The following is a 13714-nucleotide window of genomic DNA, read 5'->3' as shown; positions in this document are numbered from 1 at the left end:
ATTGATAAATGTTTGAGAACATATTAAAAGCTAAGCTGAAAATATGTGAATAAAGCAGAAATAATCAGCATACATTGACGCTTTCTTTAATCCACTTCGAAAAACGATCTCGATTTTGTTGATTGAGTTATCAAAACTCCTTGTTTATTTTCATTTCCGCAGTGTAAAACTTCACTATGCTTATGTTGAAGAAACACACATGATGTTAGTAGCATTTTTTGCGTTTGTGAATTTTGTTGCAGCATCTCAGCACAAAAGATAACGAAAGAAATCTTTGTCAAGATTTGTTGACAATTGAAAACACCGACGCGGACTTGAAAGTGCACGAGTTGCACTATGCAAATGAACTAATTGTACGCGTCAGACTTTCCTTTCAAAAACTTTTGCAAACTCACCAAACAAGCAGAAACAATAAGAAACCATCAAAACAGGTTTTGGTTATGATTAAGCATTGTCTGAGAAACTCACAAATTAACTCGATACCAGAGTAGAGAGTTTTCTTGCGATACTCTTAAGTCAGAAGAAACGCAAAAACATACGCGTAAGCTTACAACTAGCGCGACCAGATCTTATTATTCATTTCCAGCGCGAGATTGAAGTCTTGTTTTTGACCCTGGAAAACCCACCTTTTCCGTTAGCTCAGAGCATAAAACTACATATAAGCGCCCTGGTTCGTATTCCCTGCCTTATTCCCTGCCATCGCTGTGAAAAATACGCAAGAGAATCTTTTAAGGTCTCTCAACTCTCACCATTTGATCACGCAACGTGACAACATCCACGCGAGAGCCCCCGACATGTGCGTGGATCCGCGCGGATATATGACGTCAGAATGGCGCAATTTGTTCTAGAAATAGAAAAATTGTCCCATATCATAGGTGCGCGCAGATCCCAAGACTTACGGTCTCCGTCCCCGATTATGGCTTCTGCTCCTTGCGAAAAACAAAAGTATCAAGTTACCCTTTGTAATTAAAAATAAAACTATCTCGTGCCATTTGCCTACTAGTAACTCAAGAACTGCTTCAAAACTCAAGACTCATCTCGTTCATAACTAGCCACCATTACACTGAAAATTATGCACTCTGAAACAACCCAATGTACGTATGTAACTGTCACACTCCCCTCCAAACCAGACTAAAAATCGCAAACCGGCAACATACACGTCACTCTTTATTTTTCAATTACCAAAGTCCTTGTGTTTATACATACCTTGTGTTTCTTACGTACCATTTACCTTTACAACAAGGAATCTGATTGGCTGTTCATAGTAGATCCAATCTGATTGGTGTGACATACATACATCTCTCACTCACTCACTCACTCACCCATTGACCCGTCCATAACATACCGGACGCGCCGACTAAGAGGTATTATTTTTTACAAAAAAAATAACTCAAAAATGGTTAAAATTAAGCGTTCCCTAGCGTACGTTGGCGTGATTTCTTTCCAAAGCCCTTTACGCTCTCTCACAAACCAAAAACCATTGCTACGAAGGTTAAACGTTCCCAGGATGTCCCATCGGCTGACCTATTCATCAGACTAAAAGAAGTGGCAATAAATCAAAGTATTTTTGAAATACTAAACTACCCAATGAGGTACAAAATAATTAGAAATCTAGCACTAATTGCCTTGGTTTAGAAGACCTTCTTGTCAGTTTTAAAACAGTCACCGACGCGCCGTGTTTAATGTTAACGTTGAATGAAAATTAAGGCTCCTTTGTAGAAAGCTTCTTTGAACACAAGTTAACTTAACGAAATCGAACTGTTCTGGATTCGTAAGCGGGCTTGGTGTTTGCCCGATTAACGTTTTAAAAACAGAACAAATAATACTAACTTGGCAAATTCCAACCAAGATTTGAGTTAACAAGTTCGAGTTAAGAGGCTGCTCTATTGGTAAGCCATCCTCTTAACTAATTTATCGTGGATTCAGTTACTGACAAGTTTTCAACCACAATGCTACCGGGGGGGGGGGGTTGGGGGTGCAAATTAGTCCAAGAAGGTATGCTGTTGACACAAGTCACGCTCGGGCAAAAATAAAACATATTTTCTGTTGCAAAATATTGACCGTATGGGCGTACGAGCCTTTAACACTAATTGACTCTCCCTCATTTTGTAAATTTCTACAGCCTCGACATCTTGGCACAGTTCCTCTTTTCTTTTCCTTTTATCCCCAAAGTCCAAATTTGTGCATACTGGTTTCTGGTGTCTTCTCTCAAGAGATATTCTACTATTGTTTTCCTGGATCTGGGCGGGGTTGTATTTTTATAAAGGAGATGCTCCAGGATAACCGTTGGTGTATTACCCAGCAGTAACAAAACTTCAGTGTTGGTTAAGGAGAGCTGCTGTGGAAGATGACTGTTCTCCGGCACTCCATTTTTTTAAAGTGGCTTCAAAGGGCAAAGCAGTAGAAGGAGACAATTAAAACTAAATCAAGTTCTTCGCAGTCGTCTCTCGAAAGGACTTTTATTGTAGTTAATTCTAAGAGTCAAATTTCCGGTTACAAAGTTCAATTTGGAAATAATCCCTCTTGCAAATGCGAGGGTTTTTAAAAAAATTCGGGCAAAGAACTATGTAAACACATCATATGGACAATGCTTAATATTTGAACGTGCTCGAGCACGAGAAATCCGTGCTGTGCTTAAAATGCATTACACTGTTCAAGTTCTGCATGTTTCATGATTTTGGTTCATTAGATTGTACAATGTGACGAGAAAAACACGCTCTCCAGTGTCTAATGTAGCCTGCCAGCAGGCTCACCTTTGAGTCACGCGCGCGCGAGCGGCCAAGAGCAATGTCTCGTCTCACACTCGATATCAGGGAGTTTACGAAACCACGACGGCAACGGCAACAAGAACGTCACTGAACAAAAGAATTAATGAGCAGTACAATGGCTATGCACGTGCAGTGTAATTCTTGGTATATTTCTTTACCGTCCTCTGCAAGACAACGACGTCAAATGACCAGATTCTGCCCTGTCTGGAGAACGTGAACCAAAACGGCTAATTTTTTAACTTTTTATTTCAAATTTATCGCTGTGTTCCGAATTTAGTTTTGCAATAGTTTTGACAGTGATAAAGAAAGTAAATGACTTTAGAGTATCGCGAGATTCTTAGGTAAAATATAAATTCATTTTTTAATCGACGTTGTCCTTGACGTCGTCGTCGTTGTTTCGTAACTACTCCCCGATTTCGATTCGCGCGCGCAGCGTAGCCGCGAGCGCGAATCGAAATCGAGCGGCGAAATGGAGTGCCAGTATGTTATTTTAGAATTCGTAGTACCTCTTAAGGGTGAAAAACATTTCAAGCCATGCCAACAAAACAGGATCTTGCTACCTCTTCACGGGTTCTTTTCAAAAATTCCGACGAGCACCCGGGTTTGAAAGCTGTACTGAGTGGTTCGTCCGCAGGTCCAAACAGTCATGTGATCGCTTTTGAGCCTGCTTTGTAAGCGGTATCACTGGAAAATTCAAGATGGCGGACGAACTTGTGCAAGTTGTTCGCTTGGCAATATCTTCAAGAGTTCTCTTACTTTTCGTTCAGGTAATTAGTGATAAGTGCCGGTGGCAATCTGGTATGATCTCTGTCAAACTGTCGTACGTTATTTTGTAGGTTGTGGTGAATGAATTCATCTCTGACTACGATACTTCGAGTTTTATCGATGAAAACAGAATACAAATTTCAGGATGGTGCGACTGGACTCTTAAAAAGATTTTTGGAGGATTTGGCAAGTGGGACGCTGTATATTTTCTGAAAATAGCAGAACAAGGATACAAATATGAGCAATACATGGCTTTCTTTCCGTTTTACCCTTGGTTATTAAGGATCTTGGCTCGGACACTACATCGAATGCTTCAATATTTTGTGAGCGAGCGAACTCTGTTGCTAGCTTGTGGATGGGTATTAAACACAGTTTTCTTTACATTAGCAGCTGTGTCGCTTTACAGATTGACTCACGGTTTGTTTGGGAAAAAGAATGTAGCTTTGGTTTCGACGCTTCTTTTCTGCTTTAATCCTGCAAGTGTATTCATGTCAAGTCTCTACACCGAAAGTTTGTTTTGTTGTTTGCAGTTCACTGCCTTGTGTTACTTGGAAGAAGAACGTTCAACTCTAGCAGTATTGCTGTTTGGTCTCGGTTGTGCGACTCGGTCTAATGGTGTTATATCTTGTGGATTCGTAACTCACCAAATAATAAAACACTTTGTTTCTAATGCGGTGGATTCACTGAAATCTACAGCAAGCCTTTTTACCCTGTTGAATTTACGCAATGCAGTAAAGGCTTCCTTGAAGCTAATCATCTTTAATGGCATTATACTTGCTTCATTTATCCTCTTCCAGTTGTATGGATATGTGTTATATTGCATGCCTCCAGCAGATGTTACTCATGATACAGCGTATAGCCCATGGTGTGACAAATTGATACCTTTACCTTACTCATATATCCAAGACAGTTATTGGAATGTTGGATTTTTACGTTACTTTGAGTTGAAGCAAATACCAAACTTCTTTCTTGCTACACCAATGATTCTTCTCAGTTCATATGCAGTAGTGATTTACTGTTGTAATCGAGAAAACCTTGAAATTGTGAAGACACTCGGTCTATTACAAAAAAGAAGCAAGCCTAATAATATGGCAAGGTATGTGCAAGGAATGAACTTGAGAACAAGCAATTGTCCTGTCCATTTTCGATCTCCATTTATTTATGCAATTGTGAGAGGCACGGTGGCCTCATGGTTAGTGCGCTTGTTTCCAGTTTGAGTGGTTTGGGTTCAAGCCCTGACCTGGGAACATTGTGTTATGTTCTTGGGCAAGACACTTTACTCTCACAATGCCTCTCTCCAACCAGGTGTATAAATGGGTACTGGCAAACTTAATGCTGGGGTAACCCTGTGATGGACTAGCATCCCATTCAGGGGGGAGTAGAAATAGTCCTAGTCGCTTCATGATGAAGAATCCCGAGATAAGCGTTGGCCTGATGGGCCAGGCAGACTTTTTATTTATGGAATGCTGGAAATAACAGTCACACATTATGTGCAGGGTTCTCAGTAGAAGCTGGAAGCCAGTGGAATTCTGCCAGCTGTAATGATGAATGTAGCCACCAGTTCCGGTTATTAAAATTTGCACACATCCAACAAGAAATCAAGACTTACAGACTGACTGAGATGTTTCAAGAAGAAAATAGCATTTTAAACAGGTGAAACAGCGCTACTTGCTATGTCAAAATGTTATGATCATAAACAACTCATTTTCCATAACACTTTTCCCATCTTTGGCAACCTACAAACTTTTCTAGGGGGGGGGGGGGGGGCTAGGTAGGCTCGGCCCTTCAGGCCTCGCTTTACACCACCTGTTATGCTTTTTTGGCTGCTTATGAAAATTTCTACTGACAACCCTGTATATAATCAAATTTGTAAATTGTCCAACTAAGTTACATTATGTTTGGACATCATCACTGAGTGCCAAGATGATTTTTAGACCTGATGTTTGCTTTGTAACATAAACACAAATTATACAGATCTGTGGTTTGTTTTGCTTTACACAAGTACCTCTCCGGACTTACATAAAACTTGAAACAAAAGCATCTGTTGTTAAAATCACCCCATAATTCATTGCTGAGCATTCTTATTACTTTATACACATGTATTATACCCACAAATTGAGTCGTCAGAAAATTTGTGTACGTGCAAAGTACATAATTAAAAATTATTCACAGCTCAGTTACAGTATACATGTACATTTAATTTAAGTTTTGAGACTTTTTCATGTAGCTCATTATTATTATAGGAGAGACAAAGATTCACTAAGTCAATACACCAGTGCAAACTACATGTACTTTACCTCATTTTTCTTAGTGACAGTACGTCTGTATCAGGCTGAAGTGTCCAAGACTGTCAGAGCTTCTCCTGGTTTACTTATTACTTGACCCAGAGTGCTTGCTCTGCCCTATGGATGGGTGCTAGTCCATTGCCAAATCACCAAAGCATTAAATTCACTGGTGCCCATTTTCAGTGGAAAGAGACACTGCAAAAGTGAAGACAGTCTTGCTTAAATGCATAATGAAATGGTGTTTCAAAATTATACTCCATTCCACAGTTTGGTGATATTTGTGGTATTCTGAGTGCCCAATATCTGCTAACAGTTAGGCCACTACACTTCTAGCACATACAAACTTCCTCTACATTTAGTTGGTTTCTGTCTACGTTTTCATGATCTTCAGAGACCTTGACTTTAGTCTTGTGCAGACACCTTCCTTAGTTTTCATGTTTACTGGCCTCAGTGTTGTACAAAAACAAGACCTAAAGCAGTCAAAATTTAAAAAAAACTTTTGAATTCTTACAGTGTGCTTCTTTTTTTCAAAGGAGACCAATTCATCTAGCGATTGGAAGAAGTGAAAAGAAAGACTGTGATTTCTACCACAGCCCTTCAGTCATAGTTTATACATTCCATCTTGCTTTCATGACAGTGTTTGGCTTCTCATCGATGCATGTCCAGGTCAGTGTCAATAAGTTCTTGATGCAAACTAAGGTCTGTAAGTTGCTCTAGAGAAATGAATGTTGAGACATGGTCAGGATTATTAAAAAATGATCTCCATGCTTTTACATGACTTGTACAATAGAGCATCAAACTACATGTACAACTAAGCAAAGTCTTGGGACAAATTTGCAATTGTTGGGCTTTTTCACACAAAATGCAAAATCAACAGTTCTGTGCAAATCCAGCTAAACTACTTGTCACACTTGCCCCGCTCCCCTCCCTCCTCCCCAACAACAATGTTGGAAATGTGTTTAAACCACAATTTCTCCTTAGTTTCAACATGATACATGTCCATGTACATAAGTGACAATGTGTGCACTAATAATTTGAGAATAATTTGAATAATAGGAGCAAGTCTATGGTTGCCCATGATTAGTTTAAAGACAGATGTACATGTATAAAAGCACTGTATGGGTTGTGTTTCCTTGTTATCGTTCTTTGTTTTAATTGCAGTCCACAATGTACATTTGCTGCTATCACTATATTAGTTCAATTTTTAAATTCAATCGTCAGCCTGGTCAAAAAATGTTATTATGCCTGTACAAATGGTGATACACTGTATGGCATGGAGTTTTTTTTTTTAATCTAAAATGAGGTCAGAAAGTTGATATTTTTTAGTAGCTGTTGTGGAAAGGTATAGAGGTTTATATCTTTGCACAGAATACTGTACCTGACCCAATAAACATTGTAAACATTATCCTCACTGCCCCCTCTCCACCACAAACAACACCAGTAAGTGGAGATCTTCTTCATATAACCATAACGTTGCCTAAGGGACGGGCCATTATTTTTTTGACTGGGGGAGGGGTTGGGCAATTTTCTAGGGCATGAAATTTTTTTCTCCTTTACAAAAGGAGGTTTTGCATAATTTATTTTTGGTGGGCAATAGCTGGTCCAAGAATTCCATTTTTAGAAAAAAAAGTAACACAGGACCTAGTTAGTAGAAAGCACTTGCTCTAATTTTTTACCCCGTCGCTCCCCTTGCACATTTTTTTTTTTCAGCGGTTTTTGCTGTGCCGGAATTTTTTGGAAGAAATTGCCCAACCCCCCACTCCCCCCCCCCCAAAAAAAAAATGGCTCATCACCAATTCTGATGTTTTTGATAAATTTCTTGTCTAGGTCATCACAAGATTCATTGCTTCTGCATCTCCTCTCATTTACTGGTACTCTGCACATGTCATCATCAAAGATACTGCTGACCTAACATACAGGCAGTGCAGTAACAATTGGAGATCTAAGTTTATCGTGGGCTATTTTTTGTTGTATTTCTTCATTGGAACGGTGCTACACTGCAACTTCTATCCATGGACCTAACTGTCTACCCTCAGGAGTCTGCAAGTGTCAAGTCGATAATGATATTATTTATATCTGTCTGGATTTATGAAAACAGTGTTAAAGAAATCACGCTCTGCTCAAGCGTTTTTTTTTCTCTTCTCTAAAGTAGACCATATAAAAATTAAAAGGAATGGCAGCCTTTGTTTTTCTTCTCCACTGTCTTACATACATCTTCCTTTTCTCGCTCTCCTCTCCATTTTTTTTTCCATCGCTTGGAGTGATTTTAAGGCCTTTAGGAGTCGTGAAATCAAAGTGCATTTTTACCTCAATTACTACTTATCTCGCAATCTGATTGACTAATTTGCCGTTGTCGATAAGAGTCCAGACAACGCTGCTCGCGTCAATGTGTCACGCTCTTGGTCACGCTCTGAAAAAAACACTTTTTTTGACGTTGAAATTGTGGTAAAAAACAAATCGAATGTGATTTAGCGTTGTCTTTACTCTTATCGACAGTGATATGCGTCATCACAGTGGTCAAAATTTGTTGTGGACTCACGAGGCGCAGCTGGTGCAAGGTATTGACACGGTTTACATAAATCCAGTCATACATATATTGTTTTTAAATGGAGTACTGTTAGTTGAGAAATGTTAAAGTAACTTTTTTTTTGAGAAGGAACCTTTACGAAGTTCTAATGTGCGTGAAAACTTTGACGCCTTCAAATGCAACTTGCTTTTCAGTTTGTTGTTGATTCATTGTTTGGTAATTGATATGCATATTTATTCTCCGCAAAATTTCGTTATTTTTATTTTTATTCAAGTTAGCGAAACCTTTCTTGTGTAGTGCAGCATTTGCAATTAAAATTAACTTCGTCTGAAACAATAACAAAACAAAACTGAACGATGGTTAAACAGTAACTCGCCTTCTTTTAAGTTTATTTCTCTCCTTCAAAGAAACTGACACCAATCTAGTAAATTAATTTCTAAGGAAGTTTATTTCAACGCAATATTTTTTTGTTTTGTTTTTTTAAATTTCTGTAATATTAGCAACTCCGGACCCGGACTATCGATATCGCACGCCAATGTATAGTTTTAATAAGTTCTTATTCTTCCTTTAGGCTGGTTTTCACTAACACATAAGCATTAGCAGCAAGTGAGAACACCAGAACATAAGCATAAGAACATACGTAGGTGTAGTATTAACAAAATTCCTCGATACCAGCTTTCCTCAACTACAATCAAGATGGCGGATGAAGATGAAATATTTCTCTTTGCGTTGCTTGTAATTTACCTCTTTCGCTTTCGGTCTAGGATCGGAACGAAAAGGTTGAATTTTGAATTTCTTAGATTATGTGAGTGAACACTGGATGTAAACTTAAAAACACTATTCAAACTAGTCGGAAAAGGATTATGGAGTGCCTTAAACAGAATAATTGCTTGTTGCTTAGAACGCCTTCGCTCTTGATAACACTGAGCAAGTAACTCTTCGTTTGAGATGGTGTTTGGTCAGAAAACACGTTTTATTCTTCTCAGGTTCCTTGTGTGGAAGACTGATAGTTTGGTAAGGTTGCTTACTGTCATTCTCCAACATTCTGAGCCGTACAGAAGGGTGGAGAAGACACAGCTCTGGTTCAGCCTTAGTTTGGTCCTGATGTTGTAATGTTGAGACCTCCATATGTTGTGAGCATTCTGAATGCATTCCTGGCCTTGTTTAGATGGCTGCTGATGTCATTGCTTGCTCCTCCATCACGCCTGACTATGCTGCCCAGGCATGTAAACTCTTCGGTTGTTGGAAGATCCTCTCCGTTGACTCGGATTGGTGAAGGATTTGTGATGTATAAAATCATCATCTCAGTCTTCTTCTGGCCGATTTGCATAGTTAGTTGCTGAGACATGACGTTTTTTCATGCATGTGTTGGTGGCTGTGGGAGACCAGAGCCAGATCGTCGGCAAAGTCAAGATCTTCCAATATTGGAAGGGGGTCCATCGTATGCCTCTTGCTTTATCCTCAGTTGTTCGGCGTATTACCCAGTCAATGGCTAAGTTAAAGAGGAGTGTCGACATCACGCAGCCCTGCCTTACGCCTGTTGTCACCTTAAAGCTGTAGTCACTGCTCCCAACTCTGCATGAGAAGCAGGACTATCTGTTAAGGAATTCCATATAGTCGCAGTATCCGCCAGAGACAGTCTCTATATATGCTATCGAAAACTTTTTCAAAATCCACAACGTTGATATAAAAGTTGTCTCATTGGTCTATTCATTATTTACTCTAGGATGTTTGGCATGAAGGCATTTTGGCCGACCAGATACTTTTGACTTTAATGACTTTGGCTCAAAGCTAGGGTCTGGGGTGATGCTTCTACTAGCGCTGCTGGCTAGTCGAGTGCATGTGCCTTCATCTTCATTATCGGCATCATCTACTTGTGAAGTTTCGTCTATCACTACAGGGCTACTGGGAGAACGATGGGGGTGGAACATATGGATCCCGCCACGCCAAAAGCCTGTACATGTCGCTTGTTTGACTTTTGGCATCTGTGACAGATTGTGTATCCGTTCCACTTACTTTAACATTTTGTACTTTCTTCTTGTCTCTTGAGTATCTGTTACTTAGGTTTTTGAAAGCAGTTTCTGCATCTTTACCTAAACATTTTAAGCATCGATTCTTGGTCTATTTGGCCTGTTTTAGTCTGAAAAACCTCAAACTACTTTGCACACAACGATGCCTAATAAAGATCAACCATATTAATAATTTTATCAAATAATATCCAGTCACGATAGAAACAGCTTGCCATTTCGGGTGAATTCTTCTGTTGTTCCGACTGTTTTGTGTTACGTTAAAATCAGCTTTGATCTTTTTTATTCAAAATAACTTTACCCCGTAGGGGTGGCGAAGCGAGAACACAAGATAAGAGAACTTCCGCTCTTTCAGCTTTGAAACCAGACCTTTGTACTCATCCAGGGAGAGTTCCCCAGCGTAATCATCAAAAATGGCTTTCGTGGTCTTGGCCAAGGGGGTGTAACAGAGAACGATCGCCGCCACGTTCTCCCGGAAGGAAGCTGTTATGCTGGTCATCTTCTGGGTCAGCACCCAAACGCTGATGCCGATATGCCGAGTAGAAAAGGCGAGATTCACCAGCTGGCCGGTGCGCCCTTTCACATCTTTGGAGGCTGCACAGTCATCGAGTATTATGAGCGTGTTGGTGCCGTCGAAAAGCCATCTCACTATCTTCAACCACTTTTCCACGTCGTGCTGCTCGCATGTTACCACATTCATTCTTGGATCATTTTCACCAATTCGGTAGTAGGTCTTGTTGTGCGCGAATGTCGGGCAGATGAGCACGATGTAGTCGAACTTGAAGCGGAAAGGGCCGTAGATCTGGTCAACCACAAACCTCGATTTGCCTGAATTCGTCGGCCCCACGATGAGAGCGTTGAAGGGAATCTTGCTGGGGTCCATGTTCATATTCTATACTGCACAGATTCCAGCTGTCTGTGCAAAATGTTGAAGTGGGAGTCGGAGATGACGAATATGTGGCAGTTCACGTTGGCTGAGCCTTCGGCTTTCCGCTCGATTTCCAGCTGAACCCCGTCTGTAGTGTTCACAAGGCGCTTGCCGCTGCCGTGCATCGACTGATCCGCCATGGAGCGCATATCGATCACAAGCCCGAACTTATCACCTGTGGAAAACTTTGTCAAATTCATGTGTTCGGTTTTATTTTTTTCTTTCACAAAGAAGCTGCGGGCCTCTTCCCACATGTCCTTGCCTTCGATGCCGTTGTTGTAAAGCATGTTGGGCGAGCCGTTGACCGTGACGCTGACTTTCGTCAGATTCGGGAAGATGTATTTTTCTGAATCTCTGGCCCCACCATCATACGGCTCCATGAACAGGAGGAGGATGGCTTTGAGTGACCTTCTTTGGTCGTCGACTTTGATGTTGATCCTCGTATCAGTTTCTTTTTTGAAAGGCACCACTTTGGAACGCATCACGTGGTCATAAGTGAACTCTTTGCCGGCGTAGTAAACGCTGTCTGCCTCGTCTGCCAGAGTCTTGCTGCGGATCATTTGGTACTCGAGCTGGATGTTGGTCAGCTTGTATTTCAGCTGGGTTGGTTCAGAACCTCTGACCACCTGTGAAGCTGGTGCAAGGGTTACTTGGAACATGAGGTCGTTGTAAAGGGCCTGGGGGTAGAGAACGCCGTGGTCAGTTACGATCTGATGGTCAAGCCTGATCCGGTACTTGCTTCCGTATATCTCGTTCAGCTTGTTTTCAGCGTCGACGCCCGAGGTTTTCTTGTCTCCCGCGCCTGAGCGGATCTTGCATAAATCCTCGTTCTGGATCCCTTCGAGAATCATGCCGTCTCGCTTTTCCCGCGAAAGGAAAAAGTCTTCAAAGATTTTGTAGATGTCATATCCAACCGTGTCTTGCAGGATAGCGCCTGCAAACTTCACGACCAGCCTGTCAACGAGCGCCCGCGTGACGTTCTGGACAAGGAAGTTCTTGGCGTGCCCTCCAGAAAGGTCGATGTTAAAGACAAGCGCTAGCGAGCCTGGCACCAGAACCTCGTTCTTGTTCAGCTTGGGCACTGAAACATACAGCGTCTCGCCGGGGATGGCTTCAGAGCGTTCAAAGGTGATTCGCTTGACCGCTCGCTCGGCCTTCATGGCGTTTAATGTCTTTTCGTTGTACGTTGGGCGGAGGTTCTCTGACACTGACATTTCGTATAATATACCGGTTAATATTTTTCTAATTTAAAAAATAACAGGAATGAAATATATTGCAATGGCGGAAGGCGGCGGCGAATTTGGTTACGAAGAAGGCGATAATCTCCTGGGTCATACAGATGACCAAGACGACGATGACGAACAAGAGGCTGAAAGAACCCAGCCTTTTCAGCCAGGCGCGGCGTCCACTCCTTACCATGGCGGGGAGACAATAGAAATGCAAACGCGGCAACACGAGCAGACAGGGCTGCCTGAAACCTATGTAAAAGTTACAGACGAAGAGCTTCGAAGAAGGCTGGATGCTTTGAGAAACCCCGTACACGGGATTCCTGGATGATTGTGGAATCACTCTTGTGCCCCCCGGTTTACGACAAAAAGAAATCGAAAGAGTCAAAAAATTTATCTAAGCTCGGTACCCCAACGCCGAAGTTGACAAGCTAGTCATCAAATTCTCCGATAAAAACCAGATAGTGGTTCTTGGCCCGAAGCAAGGTGAGACCAAAATTGTTTTAGACGATGGGAGCGGTTTCCGGAAAGACTTCTCAAACAAGACGTTCATCAAAAAAATTCTGGGAGATAGTGCTGAAGAAACTATCCGCAAAAACACTGCTTCAATTCGAAAAAAGCAAAAAGAATTTGAGGAATTAAGAAAGCTAAAGGCAGAAGCAGAACAAAGATTGCGTGAAAAGAATAAATTGGTGATGTCTATTAATGAGCGGTTAAATAAAGAAAATGCCAAGATTGATCAACTCAAAGACCTGCCAGAATATGAAGAAGAAATTAAAAGGAAGAAACAACTGGCAAATAATTTAGAAAAAGATTTAAACGCCGCAAAAAAAAGAAAGAAAAGAGCTCGAAAAAAAAGTAAAAAAACTGGACGATCAAGAACAAAAGAACGCCCGCCTTGAAGAAAGTATTGCAGAAGAGATGAAAAATAGAAATGCGCTGGAAGAAAGGCTGAACAGCACAAACCCTTTGGATGATCTAAAAGAGCAGGAAAGCGAGCTGCAGCGCCAAAACGAGGAAGACCAGGCAATCATCCAAGATGAGAATGCCTCGCCCTCCGACATAGAAGCCGCAAGAGAGAGAGTGGAAGAAAGAAACGAAGAGCTCGCGCGTTTGCAAACTGAGATTGCGGAAAGGGAAAGGACGGGACCTCTCTCGGAAAGGGTCAAAGATATCTTCAAAAAATAA

The 13714-nt window shown here is 41.2% G+C and overlaps 2 protein-coding genes across 4 annotated transcripts in view; one reads left to right on the top strand and one right to left on the bottom strand.

Moving 5' to 3' along the window:
- Window positions 1-500: 500 nt before the first annotated feature.
- The window catches only part of LOC145501887 (uncharacterized), a 237544-nt gene continuing 224330 nt past the window's right edge, over window positions 501-13714 (bottom strand). For all 3 annotated transcript variants that reach the window (XM_081481278.1, XM_081481280.1, XM_081481279.1), the window contains one exon: window positions 501-1389. The gene's annotated coding sequence lies outside the window, so the exon portion shown is untranslated. The remainder of the gene's footprint in view (window positions 1390-13714) is intronic.
- LOC145501869 (GPI alpha-1,6-mannosyltransferase 2-like) lies at window positions 1758-9668 on the top strand. Its single transcript, XM_081481256.1, has 4 exons — window positions 1758-3535; window positions 3605-4629; window positions 6352-6484; window positions 7646-9668. The coding sequence occupies exons 1-4, from the start codon at window positions 3467-3469 to the stop codon at window positions 7838-7840; spliced, it is 1422 nt and encodes a 473-aa protein (XP_081337382.1). The 5' UTR covers window positions 1758-3466; the 3' UTR covers window positions 7841-9668.

Source organism: Orbicella franksi, chromosome 10 (assembly GCF_964199315.1).
Source record: "Orbicella franksi chromosome 10, jaOrbFran1.1, whole genome shotgun sequence".
In the NCBI taxonomy this organism is placed as follows: domain Eukaryota; kingdom Metazoa; phylum Cnidaria; class Anthozoa; order Scleractinia; family Merulinidae; genus Orbicella; species Orbicella franksi.
This window is presented reverse-complemented; position numbering and strand designations above follow the sequence as displayed.

Excerpts from the sequence above, each read along its gene's own strand:
- LOC145501869 (XM_081481256.1), top strand. The coding sequence starts at position 3,467 with ATGGCGGACGAACTTGTGCAAGTTGTTCGCTTGGCAATATCTTCAAGA. Across the intron at positions 3,536-3,604 it reads TTCTCTTACTTTTCGTTCAG|GTTGTGGTGAATGAATTCAT; the intron begins GTAATTAGTGAT and ends GTTATTTTGTAG. Across the intron at positions 6,485-7,645 it reads TCTCATCGATGCATGTCCAG|GTCATCACAAGATTCATTGC; the intron begins GTCAGTGTCAAT and ends TTTCTTGTCTAG.